Raw genomic sequence first — 20,811 nt, 5'->3', positions numbered from 1 at the left:
AAAAAAAATTCTTGATGCCACAACAATATGAACAAAGGATGCAAGGCACTAAGTATAACGAAAAACAGCAAATAAAACTTATTTAGGCTGGAAAAGTAGTGTGAAACTTTGCAAGTAGTCCATTCTCTTGCTTTATATATAATTAAGTGGATTTTATACTGACAGATAAATGTCTTAAATATTGGTTTCAATTTTATTTTGATGAAACAAAATAATTAATATAAACAACATTGATTATTTCTTTAGAATAGCAAAAAGCAAGAAGAAAGGATGTTGAAACAAATAGAAAATCTGGAAGAAACAGAAACACAATTAAGGCAAGACTAATGAGTTGGCCTTTTTTGTCTGGCAAAGGATTTTAGTATTTATTTTCTATAATTTGTTAATTTAAATTAAACTTATATTAAATATAGTATAAAGTAAACAATTAGATTTAAATTACTGTTTTGGGATCCTGCTTAAAAATAAAACTGTTATGTCTATTTTATACTTGGTGTTGAAACAATAGCAAGATTAAACATCTAAACTAATTTTAAAGTATTATAATCTTTCTGATTCTTTAATATTTACTTAATTTAGAAAATACATTAGTCATATTTCAGAGAATTTAGATGAGAAATAAAAGAAATCACCTGTAATCCCATCAGCTATTTAATATTGGAGTGTTTATACTCATTCTGTATTTTTTTTTTAGTCTGTATTTTTAAAGGCTATATTTGGTCTTTTACTTATAATCGTTGTCTATATACAATTTTATATGCAACTCTTGTATTTAATATTATCTTAAGCATTATGCATGTTTGTAGGTGTTTTCATAATCATCTGTTTTCATGCCTTTATACCAGCCGATCAAATGGATATGACATCATTTATTTTAACTGTTAATGTTTTTGGATATTTAAGGTTTTTGTTATTTCACTATGATAAATCATACTGTAGTAAACATCTTGGCACGTATAAAATTTTCAGTACTGCATTCTGAATTTGATAGGATGAATTTTAACCAAGAGAATTTATTGGGCCATAGGAATAATTATTTCAATGATTTTTCATAGTTAAATGACTTCTAATAAGATGGTATTGATTGCAAACCATGCAGTACAACTAATATTGTATGAAAATGCTGACTCCAGAATGTTTTCATTGGTACTGAGTATTATCGATGACTTGTGCGGTAATTTAATAGGTAAAAATAGCTCACTGTTTTTGTGATTTATAGTTTTCATTTTTTTGGGTAAGTTTAGAAATTTTCCTCTTTGTTTATTAGAATTTCTTCTTTCTAAAATAGTCTGCGTGTACTTGTTGCCCATTAATCGTTTGAAGTTGTTATTGTTTCCTTATTGATTTGTTTAAGCTATTAAAAGTATATTAATCCTTTATCTGTTTTATTTACAGCACATATTTTCCCCCAACCTGTTGTTTTCATTTAACTTTGGGCAATTTTTTGATATACAGAAACTTTTATTTTGTATTAAATCTGATTGCCTTTTCCATTTGATAAAGTCCAACACCCATTCCTGATAAAAACTCTCATAAAATAGGAATAGAAGGGAAATTCCTCAGCATAATAAAGGGCATCTATACAAAACCAGTAGCTCAACATCATTCTCAGTGGAGAGATGCTGAAAATATTCGCCTTGAAAACAGGAAAAAGACAAGCATCCCCTTTATTACCCCTACTATTTAACATTGTGCTGGAAGTCCTAGCTAGAGCAATAAGGCAAGAAAAAGAACTAAAAAAAAAAAAAAAGGGCATCCAAATTGGTAAGGAAGTAAAACCACCCCTATTTACAGATGATACGATACTATACATAGAATATCCAAAGACTGCAAGAAAACTACTGGAACTAATAGATTCAGCAGACTAGCAGGAAAAAAAAAAAATAAACATAACAAATTTCAGTTGGATTCCTATACACCAACAAAGATAACTTTGAAACGGAAATCAGGAAACTAATACCATTTACCAGAATCAACCAAACCAAACCCGTTGCCATCGAGTCGATTCCAACTCATAGCACACAGCAACCCTATAGACAATAGCAACCCTATAGACAATAGCCTCTAAAAAGATAAAATACTAAGGAATAAATCTAACCAGGGGCATAAAAGACCTGTACAAAGAAAATTATAAAATACTACTACAAGAAACCAAAGAGACCCACATAAAAAAAAAAAAAAAAAATACCATGCTCACAAATAGGTAGACTCAACATTTTAAAAATGTCAGTTCTGCCCAAGGCAATCTACAAATACAATGCAATCCTGATCCAAACATCTACAGCATTCTTTAACAAGATGGAAAAACTAATTATTAACTTTATATGGAAAGGAAAGAGGCCCTGGATAAGTAAAGCACTACTGAAGAAGAAGAATAAAGTAGGATGACTCACACTACCTGGCCTTAGAGCCTGCTATACAGCTATGGTAGTCAAAACAGCCTGGTACTGGTACAATGACAGACACATTGTACCAGTAATCAGTGGAACAGAATCGAGATCAGATGTAAATCTATCCACCTACAGTCACCTGATCTTTGACAAGGGCCCAAAGCCCATTAAATGGGGGAAAAGATAGTCTTTTTAACAAATGGTGCTGGCAAAACTGGATGTCCATCTGTAAAAAAAATGAGACAGGACCCATACCTCACACCAAACACAAAAACTAATTCAAAGTGGGTCAAAGACCTAAATATAAAACCAAGAACTATAAAGATCATAGAAGAAAAAGGGTCAATGACAGAGGCCCTAATACATGGCATTAACAGGATACAAACCATAACTAACAGTATGCAAACACCTGAAGATAAGCTAGATAACTGGGATCTTCTAAAAATTAAACACTTACGCTCATCAAAAGACCTCACCAAAAGAGTAAAAGGAGAACCTACAGACTGGAAAAAAATTTTGGCTATGACAAATCTGAAAAAGGTCTATTCTCTAAAATCTATAGGAAAATTTAACACCTCTACAACAAAAAGACAATCCAATTAAAAAATGGGCAGAGTATGAATAGTCACTTCACCAAAGAAGACCTTCAGGAGGCTAACAGACACATGAGGAAATGTTCACGATCACTAGCTATTAAAAAACCCACTGCCGTCGAGTCGTTTCTGACTCATAGTGATCCTAAAGGACAGAGTAGAACTGCGCCGTAGAGTTTCCAAGGAGCGCCTGGGGAATTCGAACTGCTGACCTTTTAGGTTAGCAGCCGTAGCACTTAACCACTACGCCATAGCCCTTAGAGAAATGCAAATCAAAACCACAAAGAGTTACCATACCATCTCACCCCGACATTACCGGCATGAATTAAAAAAACAGACAATAACAAATGGTGGAGAGGCTGCAGGGAAATTGAACTCTTATGCACTGCTGGCGGGGATGCAAAATGGTATAACTATTTTGGAAAACCATATGGTGCATCCTTAAGAAGCTAGAACTAGAAATACCAAATATCCAACAGTCTCAATCCTAGGCATATATCCTAGAGAAATAAGAGTCGTCACACGAATAGAGATATTCACACCCATGTTCATTGCAGCATTGTTGACAATAGCAAAGAGATGGAAACAACCTAGGTGCCCATTAGCAGATGAATGAATAAACTATACATACATGCAATGGAAAAACTGTGCAGTGATAAAGAACAATGATGACTCTGTGAAATATATCACAACATGGATGAATCTGGAGAGCATTATGCTGAGTGAAATAAGTCAGTCACAAAAGGACAAATACTGTATGAGACCATCGTCATAAAGGCTCAAGGTTTACAAAAAGAAAGAAACAATTTTTGATGTTTATGAGGGAGGGGATGCGTTGGGATGGAGAAAACACTAACTAGACAATAGATAAGTGGTAACTTTGGTGAAGGGTAAGACAGTACACAGTATTAGGGAACTCTGCACAACTTGGCCAAGGCAGAGTCACAGAAGCTCCATAGACACATCCAAACTCCCTGAGGGACCGAATTACTGAGCTGAGGACTGGGAACCATGGTCTCGGGGGGCATCTTGTTCAATTCCCATAATATAGTTTATAAAGCAAATGTTCTACATCCTACTTTGGTGAGTAGCATCTGGGTGTCTTAAAAGCTTGTGAGCGGTTATCTAAGATACTCTACTGGTCCCACCTCATCTGGAGCAAGGGAGAATGAAGAAAACCGAAGACACAAGGGAAAGATTATAGTCCAAAGGACAAATGGAGCACATCTACCAAGCCTCCACCAGACTGATTCCAGCATAACTAGATGGTTCCTGGGTACCACCACTGCCTGATCTGATGGGGATCACAATAGAGGGCCCCAGGCAGAGCTGGAGAAAAATGTAGAGCATAATTCAAACTCGCAAAAGAGACCAGACTTACTGGTCTGACAGAGACTGGAGATATCCCGAGAGTATGGCGCCGGACACCCTTTTAACTCAGTACTGAAGTCACTCCTGAGGTTCACCCTTCAGCCAAAGATTAGACAGGCTGGTGAAAGAAACAGTCATACTTGTAGCTCAGCCACGTATTATGAGACTAAATGGGCACACCAGCCCAGGGGTAATGATGAGAAGGAGAGAGGGGACAGGAAAGCTGGAAGAATGGAAATGGGGAACCCAAAGTCGAGAAGGAGGGGAGAATGTTGATATATCATGGGGTTGGCACCCAGTGTCACAAAACAATATGTGTATAAATTGTTTAATGAGAAACTAATTTGCTTTGTAAACCTTCATCTAAAGGACAATAAAAAAAGATCTGATTGCTCTTCCTTTTGTAATCTCTGTTTTTATACTTAGAAATTTCTAGCCTGTCTGAAGTCAATCAAATGTTAGTATTTTCTTTAGTTCTTTTAAATAGCTGTATATTGATTACCTCTTTAAAAAATAAATCATTTTAAGCTGTCACTTTATTTCTGAACATAGCTATGCATTTGTGACATGGCTTTTGATATGCAACATTCTCATTTTATTTTCTAAAGAACCTGTTTTTGTATTTAAAGTTTTTCTTTAATCCATTAGTAATTTAGGCACATACTTCCTGTTTTCCAACTATTTGGGGGGAATTTTTTAATACATTCTGAAGCATTAGGTTTCAATTTATTATATTTGATTAAAGAATGTTTTCCTTAAAATTTAAGTTTTTTTTAAAGATTTTAAATTCTTTGAGATCTTCCTTAGACTTAATATATGTCCCTTGTAGGATTGTTTCAGAATTATATGAGATAATGTGAATAAAGTGCTAAGCCTCGAGTTTCAGGAAGCATCAAAATAAGATGGAAGGAAAACAGAGTCACTGTACCAAAAAGAATTGATTGATGTTCAGCCATTTCAGGAGGCAGCATTTGCTCAAGTACTGATGGTATGGAAGAAAGAGGTCCAAGTTGTGCTGAAGGCATTGGTGAAAAAGAAGGCTTCAGGAACTGACGGAATGGCAATTGAGATGTCTCAATGAATGGATGCAGCACTGGACGTGCTCACTAGTCTGTGTCTAGAAATTTGAAAGAGAGCTACTTGGCCAATCAGCTGGAAGAGATACATATTTTTACCCATTCCAAAGAAAAGTGATCCAACAGAATGTGGAAATTATCAAACAATATCATTAATATCACACACAAGTAAAATTTCGCTGAAGATGGTTCAAAAGCAGTTGTAGCAGTATGTCAACAGGGAATTGCCAGAAATTCAGGCCGGATTCAGAAGAGGACGTGAAACTAGCGATATCTTTGCTGATACCAGGTGGATCATGGCTGAAAGCAGAGAACACTAGAAAGATATTTACCTGTGTTTGTGCAAAGTCTTTGGACTGTGTGGATCATAACAAATTATGAATAACATTGCCAAGAATAGGAATTCCAGAGTGCTTAACTGTGCTTATGAGGAACCTGTACATAGATGAAGAAGCAGTCTTTTGACCTGAACAAGGGGGTACTGAGTGTTTTAAGTCAGGAAAGGTGTTTGTCAGGATTGTATCCTTTCACATATTTATTCACTCTGTGTGCTGAGCAAATAATCCAAGAAGCTGGATTATATGAAGAAAAACATGGCATCAGGATTGGAGGAAGACCAATAATAAATAACCTGTGATATGCAGATGACACGACCTTGTTTGCTCAGAGTGAAGAGTACTTGAAGCACGTACTGAAGATGATCAAAGACCACAGCTGTCTGTGTGGATTACACATCCACATAAAGAAAACAAAAATCCTCACAACTAGACCAATAAGCAACATCATGATAAACAAAGAAAAGGTTGAAGTTGTCAAGGATTTCAGTTTACTTGAATCCACAATCAGTGCCCATGAAAGCAGCAGTTAAGAAATCAGATGACACCTTACATTGGGCAAATCTACTGTAAAAGACCTCTTAAAGTGTTAAAAAGCAAAGATGTCACCTTGAGGACAAGATGCACCTGGCCCAAGCCACAGTGTTTTCAATTGCCTCATATGCATGTGGAAGCCTGGCAATGAATAAGGAAGACTGAAGAAAAATTAATGCCTTTGAATTACGATTTTGGTGGAGAATATTGAATATACCATGGACTGCCAGTTGAACTAACAAATTTGTCTTGGAGGAAGTACCGCCAGAATGCTCACTTTGTCTCACATATTTTTGATGTGTTATTAGGAGGGACCAGTCTCTGTAGAAGGACACCATGATTGATAAATGAGGGTCAGAGAAAAAGAGGAAAACCCTCAATGAGATAGATTGACACAGTGGGTGCAACAATGGGCTCAAGGATAATGATTGTTAGGATGGCACAGGACCAGGCACTGTTTTGTTCTGTTGTACATAGATAGGGTCGCTATGAGTTGGAACCAATTCGACAGGACCCAACAGCAACAGTAGAACACTAAATATAAACATATTTAGGAACAGTGAGAGTATGTTGATTAAAAGTTTAATGTTCTGTTAAAGAGTAAATATCCTGGAGTCATTAAATATTCTGGAGTCAAATATCTTGGGAATAACCCATAAGGGTAGTTATTCCACATGGTTAAACACTATTCCATGCTGACAGGTTACACCCACAACATACTAGTGGTAACAAGGGAGATTACAGTTAGAAAAATAGTTTCAAGTATCTGAGACAAAGCATCATTACTTTCATGTGCAATAAACATGTTTTTTAATTAAAATATTTTTAAAAGGATAATATATACATACGGTACAAAATTCTAAGAGACAAAGGGGCACAAGTGAAAGAAAAATGTTTTATTTTTATATTTCTTGCTATCCAGTTTCATTTCTCAGAAGTACTGCTGTTTCTTGTATATGTTCCCAGAGATACTTTTTATGTAGGCAAGAGTGTATATGTATGTATGATTTCAGTTACATAGTTCTTCATTAAATCACTTATATTTATATTCCTAATTTATTTTTGTATAAATTACAGTATCCCTTAGAATGATAACTATTTTATGACTAAGGAAACATTGGAGTGAAATCTTAAATAAAAGTGTTTCTTTCTAGAAATTGTCAATAGAAGAATGACTATTAGGACCCAGATAATTAATTTCAAAATAAGGTATAAATTAAGCATGGGAATGGAAGTGTGCCAATTGCCATTATGCAAGAAAAACTGCCAAATAAAATGAAGAACAAGAAAGCCCAAAACAAGAAAAAACACCTATAGTGTCAACCATTTCAGAAATCCCCAAAGGGAATGAAAATGTGACTTGTGCTACAATGTTACTCTTCTCCATTCCTTTTAGGAATGAACTGGAATCTGTTAGAGAAGAGCTTAAAAAGAAAGGAGATGAAGTTAAATGTAAACTGGACAAGAGTGAAGAAAATGTATGCTATTTTTAATAACAGATTATATAACAAAATTTTAAATCATAAAAGCAACACTGTGTCTAAAAAAGAGAAGTGTACTATTGTATAACTGGTCATCTAGGGGCTGTCTTAGGGTATCAATCTTAAAAATATAGGCAAAGGCGAATTATTTTGCTAGTATGATTTATGTCTGGAGGGAATATTAGCCTAATTCTGAAGTGATTTTAATCAATATTTAATACTGATTTACTTTGTAAGGCCAAATGAAAGGCTCATGCCTTGATGATAATGGGATATACAGCTAGCACAGTGATCAAAAAGTTTATATTGAGCTTTGGTGGATACTTCAACAAGTTGAGATAGGAAGGAGATTTTTAGGGACTAATGTCATGAAAATAGATACAAAGTATGTGGCATGATTATAGTATATAATATACATAGTGGGAGAAAACTGGGTTGAAATAGGTTGAGTTAGATTGTAAAGGGCTTGAGTATTTAATTTGTCCAACAAAATACTGTTAACCTCCTATTATGTGCCAGGCACTATTCCGGGTGCTGAGTTTGCATTTCATTTGTTTTGGTGGACAGAGGTGATCCAATTAAATTTTTTTAGTGGTAAGATGACATCTTTTAATATTTAAAAATGGAATGGAGAGAGATGAAAACAATGGATCAGTTGGAAAACTACTAAAAATAGTCTTGGATGCTCTGAAAAAAAATTTGGAGAGGACTCTGGCCTAGTTTGGTTCGCTTACTTATTTTCAAAACAATCATTGTTACTAGAGGATAGAATAATCTGGGTAGATCTGAGCAGCATTTCTGCTCCTGGAGCTGCGGTGAGAGACAGGATTATCCCCCATTAAATTATGCAGACAGATCTAGATCACTGTGGAATTTACAGTAAAAGAGTTCTTGAAGAAAAGGCTGCTGGCCTGGACAAAACATAGGTCCTCTTATTTGAGTGCTATTGGAGCCTATAGAAGGGACACCTAATTCAAACTTAAGTCAGGGAAAGCTTCCTGGAAGAAGTGGTATTTAGTTTGAAACTTTAATAGGAGTTAGTAGAAGGCAAGAGAGTGAATACAAATGTAGCAGGGACAAGAACAGTATTCCAAGTTAAAAAAAATTATCTGGGAAGGCCTGGAAGCATGAGAGAGCATGGCATATTTAAGTTTATCTTACCTGAAAGGTGGAGTTTAAGGTAGTGGTGGTAGTGGAGAGACATGAGGCTGGAGAGATAATAAGGGGCTGGTTCGTGTGAGGCCTCATAAGATGTATTTAGGAGTTTGAGTTTATTGAAGAGTTTTGAGCTGAGAGATGTCATAAGTTACCTATACTTTAGAAAGCTGTAAGACTGTAAGAATAGTCCGAGGATGGGATGAATTAACATCTTTAAGAGCTTACAATGGACCAGCACATTCTAGGTTCTTTATATGTTATTTAACTGGAAATTACTGTTGTCCTCATTTTATGAAATAGGAAATAGGGTCTCCAAAGGGCAAAAAACTTCAATAAGTTTACATGATTTTAAGTAGTAGAGCTGATCTTCTACATTCTTTACAGTATACCATATTTTCTTTCTCCTCAAAATGTTTTTTTTTTACCTTCATATTTACTAGTTAAATTCAACCAGAAAAAAATGAATTTCATGTAAGACTAAATACTTGGTATGTAATTCACTACTTTAAATTTTGTATTAGAGGCTGCTTCAAAGCACCAAGCCTGTGGTTTCTTACTTGTTTTTATTGGGGTAAAACATTAATTTGATGCTTAATGTAAAGTCAAAATTTTCCAGTCAGAATTTAAGTTATAATTTGTTGTGCCAATGTAGAAAATATGAGTGATGAATTAGGAAATGAAATGCATGACAAATTCTGTTAGCATTGTCAGCTTCCCATGATTGAATTTTAAATTACCTATTAAAACACTTTCCCAAAAAGAATCCAAATTGCAAGTAATTATCAGATATTTTGCCTGATCGTGAATGTCATTACTTCTTTTCCCAATTCGCTACCTTAGTTTAGACATTTGTTATTTCGTGTTTACTTTACCTAATGAGCCTTAGTATCCTCATCTCTAAAATGGAGATAATAATAACTATCTTTTCTGTCTCACTGGGTTGTTACAAGCTTCAGACTGATTAATAAAATTTTGTGAAAGACATGTTTAAGAGATTACGTTTATATATAAGACAATTTTTAAAAATCCGTAATAAGCTGGAAAAGCTGATAAACTGTTACAAAATGATGCTGGGCTAAGATAAGAATGGTGAACATTAACATGTAAACATTAACACAAAGATTATTTTAAAAAAGACGTTGAAATAAACTGAGAGCTGATATTTTGTAGAAATATAAGGCTAAGTTTTATAATTCCATTTCTAAATAATACTAAAAGATACTCATAGAAGAAAAAAAGATTTTCTGTTAATATTTTTAATCTGATGTCAAATATTTTTTAGGCTCGAAACATTGAATGTGAAGTTTTAAAAAAAGATAAACAAATGAAGATATTAGAAAACAAGGTATTATCAAATTGCATTAAAATTTTGGGAACAGAGACTTTGTAACAATATATATGTCACTGGATTATTTAGGGCCAGATTTTACACTGTCCTGTACAAAGAGCCTCATTCCTCCTTTGAAGGCTTTAAGGCTTTGAGAAAATACAGAATTTTTATTCTGGGTTCAGGGATTTTGCACAGTGCTTGCAAGAGCAGAGTCTCGTTAATCTCCTCTTTAGCTATCTCCTTCCTCCCCCAAATTTCGTACTCTTAGCAGCTACATTGTAGATATCCACAGAGGAGCAGAATGCTTTTAAAAATTATTCTTAGACATATCTCCTTTTCCTACAAATTTTACTTTCAACAGAGCTGCAGAAAAATTTCTGCTCTCTGTATGTGAGTGTTACTGCCAGACTACTTATCTCAATTTATCTCTCCCTTTTCTGTGCCTCACTGGACACTAGTCTTAAACTTGACCTCCCATATAATGAGCTGCCCTCTGAAAAGTGTAGTTCACTTTCTGTTCTGACCTTTAGTAGTCAACATCGTTCTCTTCTCTCTCCCTGGAAATTCTGGTAAACAAAAATCTTCATTTCTGTGCACATGAGTTTTATTTAATGAATTGTGATAGTTTAAAATGTTTTAAAGAATTTCTGGGTATTCTACTTAATATATTTTAAATTTCTTTAAACATTTAAAAGGAAATGTTTTATTAAAAAGCCATGTAGCCATAAATTTGAAGATTACTTAAATTTAAAAGGAGTGAAAACTTAAGTTACTTTATTTTTCACCAGCTTATGCACAAAGGAGGAGTGTGGGATGTAGGATTTGGATGGAGCAATCAGAATGACATACAAAGTTAATAGTTCTGATGTCATTATCATTTTAGTATAAATATACACATTTTTTTTAACTTTATATTTATACCAGTTATAAGGATAGTTTTTTAGAAAGCTAAGCAGGAGAAAAGTATGGTCATCAATATTAACTCTCGAAGGGAATAGATTTTGATGGCTTGAACAATGGAGAACTAAGAAATACATATTACAATGTGATATAAGGGGGAAAATAGTGATTTGGTGATGCTTCAAATTAATATTCTTTAAATTTATGCAACATTTATTTGGGATGGTCAATAAGTAACTGATTTTCCTATCTGCTGAGTTCTTAATTTCAATTACATTTTTCGTTACTAAAAGTTCTGATTAGTTCTTTTTAAGATCTGCTTAATTGTCTTTTATGGTTTCCTGTTTCTTGTTTGTAGTTTTAAGTCTTAATTTCTTTAAATACATTTATTTTATATTCTGAGTCTGATAATTTCAGTATCTGAAGTCTTTTCAGGACTGATTATGCCCTTTTTTCTGCTGGCTTTCACTCATTGAGCCTTATTTCTTTGCGTCTTTTATGATTCCTTGGGATTTTATCTATGGGAATTCCTTAAGGTTTGTGTTGAAGTTGTCATTCTCCCAAAAGGATTTTCTTAAGAACACTACCAACCAGGGAAATTTTAAATTAAATTCTCCGTTTGAAGCTTTTTTAGACCATACAGATAGCATGAATTCAGCCCATAAACCCATGTAAAGCCAGCTCAGGGAGTATTTTTATCCGTTTGACTCAGTGTTAAGGTCAAGACAGACAAGCTTCCTTACTATTTCCTTCTGTGTGGCAGATTTATTTTTTATTTATTCTTTTACTGAATATGTAGACCCTTGAGTTCCTGTCTTTGTATAGGGTTATCTTATTGGGTTCCCTACCTTTAGTGCACCCTAAGTTTTATCTTTTGTCTCCCTTGCCCTTGCTGAGTTCAGCAGATTCTCTTGGGGCAAATACTGACTGTGGTGCTAGCCCCAAACCTATGATTATCACTCTTTTTTTCCTTTGGACCTCTGTAGATTTCATACTTTATAGCCGTCTCAGTGATGCATTTAAAGATTAAAAAAAATTTTTTTAAATCTATTTTTAAATTATTTTTAATAGGAGGGTCATTCAGAGTATCCAGGTGACCTTTCTGCCAAAACTAGAAATCTTTGATCTTTTCAATAAATAAAAATTGTATGCAGAAATAGTTTCATCTGCTGATGCATTTATACCAGTGATACTGGCATGAAAATTAGTAAAATATGGCTCACTTTCTATAGTTTTTCTTTTCGTTTTTTTGAATTTTCTGAAATAGAGTATTGTAGGGTGGGACATAATTAAAATTTAGATGTAACAAGTGCTTGTAAACAGCTGTACCATACATTATTCAGTTTCAGACACAGTGGTTAAAGAGGATGGTTGCTAAACAAAAGGTCAGTATTTTGAATCCACCAGTCACTCCTTGGAAACCCTATGGAGAAGTTCTACTCTGTACTATGGAGTTGTTATGAGTTGGCATTGACTCAGCGGCAATTTTTTTTTTTAAATGACTGTACATGAGTGTTACAAGAAAAATGCTTAACAGTATTTTGTGCTAATGAGAGTTAAAATTTTTTCCACTGAAGTTTCTGTCTGCTTTCGTGATAATTAGAACAATTTACATATCACTACCATATTCCAGGGGCTTTTTAGGACCCTTTAGAAATCTGTGCTACTTTTATGGTATGCCAAACATTACTTAGGTTAATATTTCTTCATCCAGTTCTGCATATATACCCACATGGTATGTGTGGTTCCTTGAAATGAGATAGAAAAAAGTGGTTTAGCTGATATTTCAGTAAGGGGAATTGGAATGTAGTGAGGTTGAGACAGAGTATCATATTATTCCTCTCTTCCAAATATAACAAGTAACAGATCTCAGAAATGAGAAGTGGGGAATAATGGGTAAAGCAGAAGACAAGCTATAGTTATTTTACTACTGGCTGCTGCTTTTTCACAATCCAATTAATATGATTCAGAACTCTGAAGAGGGTTGACAAACACATTTTTTCTTAAAGCAGTTGAATTCATATGTCTTTTAAGTATATTAAAAAATGTTAAGAATTTCAAATTTGCATTGAGATTATCTCTATTAAAATCTATTATTTTTTTCACGTAATTTTTTACATTAGTGGAATTCTTTAACAAAATGATTTTTGAAAGTGACCCTTATTTTATACAATATTTCATTAGCTTGAAATTGGTTACCTTGACTGGACTATTGAATAAAATAACTATAATTTCTTAATTTTTAGTGTAACAACTTAAGGAAACAAGTTGAAAATAAAAGCAAGCATATTGAAGAGCTCCAGCAGGAGGTATGGACTGTTTAAATATTCTCAAAATCAAACTATGATGTCTTCACTACTGTATTAGATAATACCATCTTCCTTTCCTTTAGTAATTCAGTCTAGGTCAGTGCCAGAGTAAGAATCACTGTGGTACTAAACATAATTCTTTATTTTTAACTTTAACAGAATAAAGCCTTAAAAAGAAAGAATACAGCAGAAAGCAAACAACTGAATGTTTATGAGATAAAGGTATTTTGCATCTTTATTTTTTGTAAAGTACTAGTAAATAGATGAGAATTTATAAATTTTATACTATTTATACTGTAGCAGTTATTATTAAAGATTGTCATCTTTTGCAGTTGTGGAAATCAATCTTTTTGTAATAGGGCACTCACCTGTGATTGAGCTGAGCAACTTAAAAATGTGTGTGTGTGTACTCATGTGTCTTACCCACTCAGTGAAAATAGAGATTGAGTAGATTTAGGGTAGAGCCTGGGAATATACATTTTTAAAAAAGCTCCCTACTGCAAAAGGAGTTTGAGAATCATCGACTATGTAGAAAAACTAATGAAAGCCCTTGAATGTAGGTTTCATGATGTCGGGACCATACTTTGTCGTTTTATTTCCAATTCCTTGAACAACGACTGACATGTAGCAAATACTCAATATTTTCTGAATATTGAATGGAAAACTGTAGTTCTCAAGGTATTCATACGTACTTTTTATTGTGGTATATATGTGTGTGTATGTGTATATGTGTATATATATACAAAACATTTGCCATTTCAACATTTTTACATGTACAATTCAGTGACATTAACTATGTCGTGCAACCATCACCACCATCCATTTACAAAATTTTCCATCACCTTTAACAGAAGCTCAGTGCTCCTTAAGCAAAAACTTTCCCTTCTGTCCTCTCTCCCATTCTTGGTAACCACTGATAAACTTTGATCACTATACATTTGCCTCTTCTAGATGTTTCATATAAGTGGGATCATACAATATTTGTCCTTTTGTGATTGAATTATTTCACTCAGCATAATGTTTTCCAGGTTCCTATGTGTTGTAGCATGTATCAGGACTTCATTTCTCTTTATGGCTGAATAATCCATTATGTATGTACCGTATTTTTTTTATCCATTCATCTGGCTTGGGAAAACATGAAAAATTTACTTTCCTTTAATATTTGAAATTAGAAGTATGTAAATACTGTGATTAAAATCATTGTGGAAAAAATAAGAAAGCTCATAAACTGCTGGAATTATATAGGAATGTTGCTGATATATATCCCTTGGAACCCAAAACATCTATTCCAAATAGAAACAGAAGATACGAACAAAAATACTCATAACAGTATTACTCATAAAAAAAAAAAAAAAAAATTAGTAGCCCTAAATTGAAGACAACACAGATGGCTATTAATAGTACAAAAATCAGTGACTAGAAAGTGACATCAAGATGATCTAGATATTGGAATTAGCAGATAAGGACTTTTATGGAGCTTTTTTTTTTTTTTATTATAAATACATTCAAAGACAGAAAGGAAAACATGGTCGTCATGAAAGAACAGGTGTAGAATCTTAGTGAAGAAATGGAAATTATAAAAAAGGACCAAAACGAAACTGAAAAGTATGATTTCTAGAATTAAAAAAATAAGTTTGATGATCCTAATAGCAGATTGGAGATGGCGAAAGAGTGAACTTGAAGCTAGATCAATAGAAGTTATCTAGTCAGAAGAATACAGAAAAAGATTTAAAAAAAAAAAAGGGAGAAGGAATGGTATCTCAGTAGCCTTTGGAACTATATCCAGTGATTTAAAATATGTAATTGGAGTCCCTGAGGAAAATTAAAGAGAAAATAAGGCAAAAGAAAATTATTTGAAGACTTTCTTAAAAATACCTTACAAAAAATTAAAAAACAACTTGTAGATCCATGACCCTCAGCAAAGCCCATGCAGGGTAAATAGAAAGAAGACCATATCTAGCTATGCAAGCATATCATAGCCAAACTGCTAAAACCAAAGATAAAGGGAAACTCTTAAAAACAGCCAGAGAAAAACATCACATCACACGCAGAGGAACAATGACGCAAATAGTGACTGATGTTATATCAGAACAATGAAAGCCAGATGACAAAGGAATGACATTTGTGAAGTGCTGGAAGAAACTGTCAATCCAGAATTTGGTATGCAGCAGAAATATCTTTCTAAAATGAAGGTGAAATAAGGACATCTAGAGCTGTGCTACAAGAAATGCTAAAATACTATCTTGAGGCTGAAGGAAAATTATACCAGATGGAAACTTGGATCAGTGGAAGGAATGAAAAGCATTGGGAATGGTAAAAATGTAGGTGAATATAAAAGGGCATATATGAGTGCTTAAAATAAAAATTGTTACACTATATAATACAGAGTTTATTATCTATCTATGCAGGGGAGTAAATATAACTATTTTGCTTCAAGATTTTTACATTACAAATGAAGTAGTGCAGTTTTAACTCTTAAGTAGACTGAAAAGTTAGTAATACATACCCTCTCTAGAGCAACCACTGTAAAATAGTACAAAGAAGTATAGTGAAAAAGTCAGAAAAATGAAAACGAAAAACTAAAAAATATTTCATAAACCCAAAAGGAAGAGCAGAAGACTAAAAAAGATATGAATAGAAAACATGCAAAAAGATAAACCTGAATCCAACTATATCAGTAATTATATTAAATATCAATGAACTAAATACATTAGTAAAAAGGAAGAGCTTGTCAGAATGAATAAAAGTCAAGACCAAACTATATGCTGTCTACAAGAGACACATTTTGTTAAATACAAAGACATACCAGATACCATGCAAACAGTAAGCATAGGAAAGCTAGAGTGGCAGTTTTAATTACAGACACAAAGTAGATTTAAGGACAAGGCATAGTATCAGATAAAGAAGGGCATTTCATAATGATAAGGTGTCAGTTTATGAATACGTTTGCCCCTAGTAACAGAACTTCAAAATATATGATGCAAAAACCTTAACAAAACTGAAGTGAGAAACAGACAATTCCATAATCATAGTTGAAGATTTTAATACCCTTCTCTCAGCAATTGCTATAACTGGTAAAAAAAAAAAAATTGGTAAGAATATAGAAATAAGAAAACAGTATTTAACAAAAATGATTATATTTAGAGACATATATTTCAAAGGATTGAAATCATACAGAGTACACCTTCTAATCATAATTTTGTTGTTGTTAGGTGCCGATGAGTCGATTCTGACTCATAGTGACCCTATGCACAACAGAATGAAATACTACCCGGTCCTGCGCCATTCTTACTGTCGTTGTTATGCTTGAGCTCATTGTTTTAGCCACTGTGCCAATCCACTTTGTTGAGGGTCTCCCTCTTTTCTGCTGACACTGTACTTTGCCAAGCATGATGTCCTTCTCCAGGGACTGATCCCTCCTGACAACATGTCCAAAGTATGTAAGACCCAGTCTCGCCATCTTTGCTTCTAGGGAGCATTTTGGTTGTACTTCTAAGACAAATTTGTTTGTTCTTTTGGCAGTCCATGGTATATTCAATATTCTTTGCCAACACCACAATTCAAAGGTGTCAGTTCTTTTTTGGTCTTCCTTATTCATTGTCCAGCTTTCACATGCATGTGATGCAATTGAAAATACCATGAGTTGGGTCAGGTGCACCTTAGTCTTCAAGGTGACATCTTTGGTTTTCAATACTTCAAAGAGGTCCTTTGCAGCAGATTTACCCAGTGCAACGGATTGATTGATTTCTTGACTGCTGCTTCCGTGGCTGTTGATGGTAGATAAGTAAAATGAAATCCTTGACAACTTCAGTCTTTTCTCTGTTTGTCATGATGTTGCTTATTGGTCCAGTTGTGAGGATTTTTCTTTTCTTAATGTTGAGGTGCGATCCATACTGAAGTCTGTGATATTTGATCTTCATTAGTAAGTGCTTCAAGTCCTCTTCACTTTCAGCAAGCGAGGTTGTGTCATCTGCATAACGCAGGTTGTGAATGAGTCTTCCTCCAATCCTGATGCCTCGTTCTTCTCTTATTATTTGCTCCGCATACAGATTGAATGGGCATGGTGAAAGAATACAACCCTGACACACACCTTTCCTGACTTTAAACCAGTCAGTGTCTGCTTGTTCTGTCCGAACAACTGCCTCTTGATCTGTGTAAATGTTCCTCATGAGCGCAATTAAGTGTTCTGGAATTCCCATTCTTTGCAATATTATCCATAATTTTTGCGTGTTGCTGCGATGCTGGAAGCTGTGCCACTGGTAATCATAATTTTACCACTGTAGAAATTACAGCTTGTTTTCCTGTCAAAGTCTAAGGTTAATACCTTTACTATGAATATCATTATGCAGATATATTTGAAAAAAGTTAAAATAGATTAACCAAAACAATCTCAAGAAGAAATAATAAGATGGGTAGTAATTTAAATTAAAATCAGTAATTTAAAATCTTTTGACAAAGCAAACTTCAAATTTAGATGATGTCTTTATTTAGTGTAGGCCACGTTTTGGTCCATTTTTCAGCCAACAAACCAAACTGTTAGATCCATTCCTAACCCCTTGAGCTGAAACATTGAATGCAGAATCCCTGCTTAGTAGGCCCGTATCAATAAATTCAGACTGACCGAACTTTATGTTTCTTCCACTTTTATACACACCCTTAATATCCATTCTCACACATATCCGCTGGATTTCTATCTGTGTAAATTAGAAAAATCATGTAGTTCTTTTGTAGTGTAGTGCACTTCCTCTTTGTACCTCACCTGAACATGCAACATACCTTATGGCCCAGCAGTTGCAATCCTAGATATATATACTATAGAGAATCTCTACATATTTGCACCAGGAGATGTTTATAAGAACATTGACAGCATTATTGTGTATATGCAACCCAAGTTGGAAACAATTCACAGTCTATGAACAATTGAGTACATAAACAAACAGTGGTATGTTCATACAACTACTAATCAGCAGTAAAATTAATGAACTATATTTATACACATGAATATCTAGAACATGATATTGAATGAAAAAATGCAAGATACATGTACTATGAAAGCATTTGTATAAAATTAAAAAATAAATATTGTTTAGAAATGAGTAATTACATAATAAAGCTATAAAGACAAGGAAGGGGCTAATGACTAGTAAATTAAGATTGTTACACTTGAGGGGACAGGAGGAAAAAAAACTAAGGAAGAGTGGCACCCAGAAGGCTTTATCAATATCGGTAATGTTTTGTGTCTTAAAGTTGGTGGTTACTTATAGGTACGGAATACAGTCTGATTCATCATAAATTACACATGTCTCCCTTCCCCAATTCTTGTCCATGCCAATTTTTTTTTTAGCTTATATTTTTTATTGTACTTTAGATGAAGGTTTACAGAATAAACTAGCTTCTCATTAAATGGTTAGTACACAGATTGTTTTATGATATTGGTTAACAACCCCAGGACATGTCAACACTCTCCCTTCTCAAGCTTGGGTTCCCCATTACCAGCCTTCCTGTCCCTTTCTGTCTTCTAGTCCTTGCCCCTGGGCTGGTGTGCCCTTTTAGTCTCATTTTGTTTCTTGGGCCAGTCTAATCTTCGGCTGAAGGGTGAACCTCAGGAGTGACTCTAAAGACAAACAAGGGGATAATGAGCTAACCTGAGGTAACAGAGTATCCGGGGGCCATATTCTTAGGGGTTTGTCCAGTCTCTGTCAGGCCAGCAAGCCTGGTCTTTTTTTGTGAGTTAGAATTTTGTTCTACTTTTTCCTCCAGCTCTGTCCGGGACCCTCTATTGTGATCCCTGTCAAGAGCGGTCAGTGGTGGTAGCAGGGTACCATCTAGTTATGCTGGACTCAGTCTGGTGGAGGCCATGGTAGTTGTGGTTCATTAGTCCTTTGGACTAATCTTTCCCTTGTGTTTTTAGTTTTCTTCGTTCTCCCTTGCACCCGACGGGGTGAGACCAGTGGAGTATCTTAGATGGCTGCTCACAAGCTTTTAAGACACCCACATGCTACTCACTAAAGTAGAATGTAGAAGATATTGTCTATAAACTGTGAGCTAGATGTTCCTGAGACCATGGTCTCCACAGCCCTTAGCCTAGTAATTCTGTCCCTTAGGGAGTTTGGATGTGTCTGTGGAGCTTCCATGATCTTGCCTTGTACATGTTGTGCTGGCATCCTCAGTATTGTGTACTGTCTTACCCTTCACCAAAGTTACCACTTACGTATTGTCTAGTTAGTGTTTTTCCATCCCTACTCCTCCACTCCCTCCTAACCATCAAAGATTGTTCCTTTTTGTGTGTATTCACCATATGAAAAATATAAGGAAAATGATCCAACCATAATTTATTTCCATTAATAAGTAATTTTCTAAGATTTACAAAACCCTTCAAATTCTCATGAAATTCAGACTTTCTGGAGCCACTGAGGCTGGGTAACTCCCAGAAACCATTGATCTGAGGATACCTTTAAACCGTATTAAACCTTATACTGAAAGTGTACCCTGAGGTCATCTTTAAACCAAACAATAGTTTAGCTTAGTTGGAAAAGAATATCCATCTTGAGCATTATGTTAAAGAATTATATCTGTGAAATCAAATTGACCACAGCAACTCAAAAGGTTAGACGAGAAGCTTAGGGGGCAGTGTGTCTGTATTGATGATGGTGAAACAGTTTGGCAAAGGATATCAAAAAAGTTGTCACAACTTGAAGAATGTAATCAGTGTTACTGAATTGGGCATGTAGAAATTGTTGAATTGATGTATGTTTTGCAGTGTATATTGTCACCAAAAATAAACTAAAATCTAAAGGCTCTGCTATGAGAGAAGAAGACAGCATGATAAAACTTAGTGTACCCAAGCTCTTTGTTAAAGTTTTCATAAGCAAAAACACTATTTAGAAGATAAGTTTCATTGAGGTAAATCACTACTTCAAAACTAAACTAAATGAAACTAAAATCATCTGGAAAAGAAAAAAGATTCACAATACCACAAAATGAATGTGTACTAGTAATTTTCAATATGACATATTTACTAATGTTCATATATATATGTTTTTTATTTAAAGGTCAGTAAATTAGAATTAGAACTAGAAAGCGTCAAACAAAAATTGGAAGAAATGACTGATAGCTATCAAAAAGAAATCGAGGATAAAAAGACATCAGAAGAAAATCTCTTGGGAGAGGTAGGAAAAACTAAATGTGTTTGAAAATTTATTATATTAAAACTATATTTGTGTATTAGCATTTTCAAAGTACATAATAAAAATCCTTAATTTTGAGAATTTTATTAAAAAAATGAATGTATAAAACCAGCAAACCCACTGCTGTGAAGTCAGTTCCAGCTCATA

The 20,811-nt window shown here is 34.3% G+C and overlaps 1 protein-coding gene across 2 annotated transcripts in view; it reads left to right on the top strand.

Moving 5' to 3' along the window:
* SYCP1 (synaptonemal complex protein 1) overlaps positions 1-20,811 on the top strand; it is a 180,362-nt gene that overhangs the window by 88,563 nt on the left and 70,988 nt on the right. For both annotated transcript variants that reach the window (XM_064282384.1, XM_064282383.1), the window contains exons 19-23: positions 247-317; positions 7,696-7,777; positions 13,415-13,477; positions 13,637-13,699; positions 20,530-20,646. In XM_064282384.1, coding sequence (XP_064138454.1) covers positions 247-317; positions 7,696-7,777; positions 13,415-13,477; positions 13,637-13,699; positions 20,530-20,646 — 396 coding nt within the window. The remainder of the gene's footprint in view (positions 1-246; positions 318-7,695; positions 7,778-13,414; positions 13,478-13,636; positions 13,700-20,529; positions 20,647-20,811) is intronic.

Source organism: Loxodonta africana, chromosome 3 (genome assembly GCF_030014295.1).
Source record: "Loxodonta africana isolate mLoxAfr1 chromosome 3, mLoxAfr1.hap2, whole genome shotgun sequence".
Taxonomy (NCBI): Eukaryota; Metazoa; Chordata; class Mammalia; order Proboscidea; family Elephantidae; genus Loxodonta; species Loxodonta africana.
The sequence above is the reverse complement of the archived record's forward strand: the minus strand, read 5'-3'. Positions and strand labels throughout refer to the sequence as shown.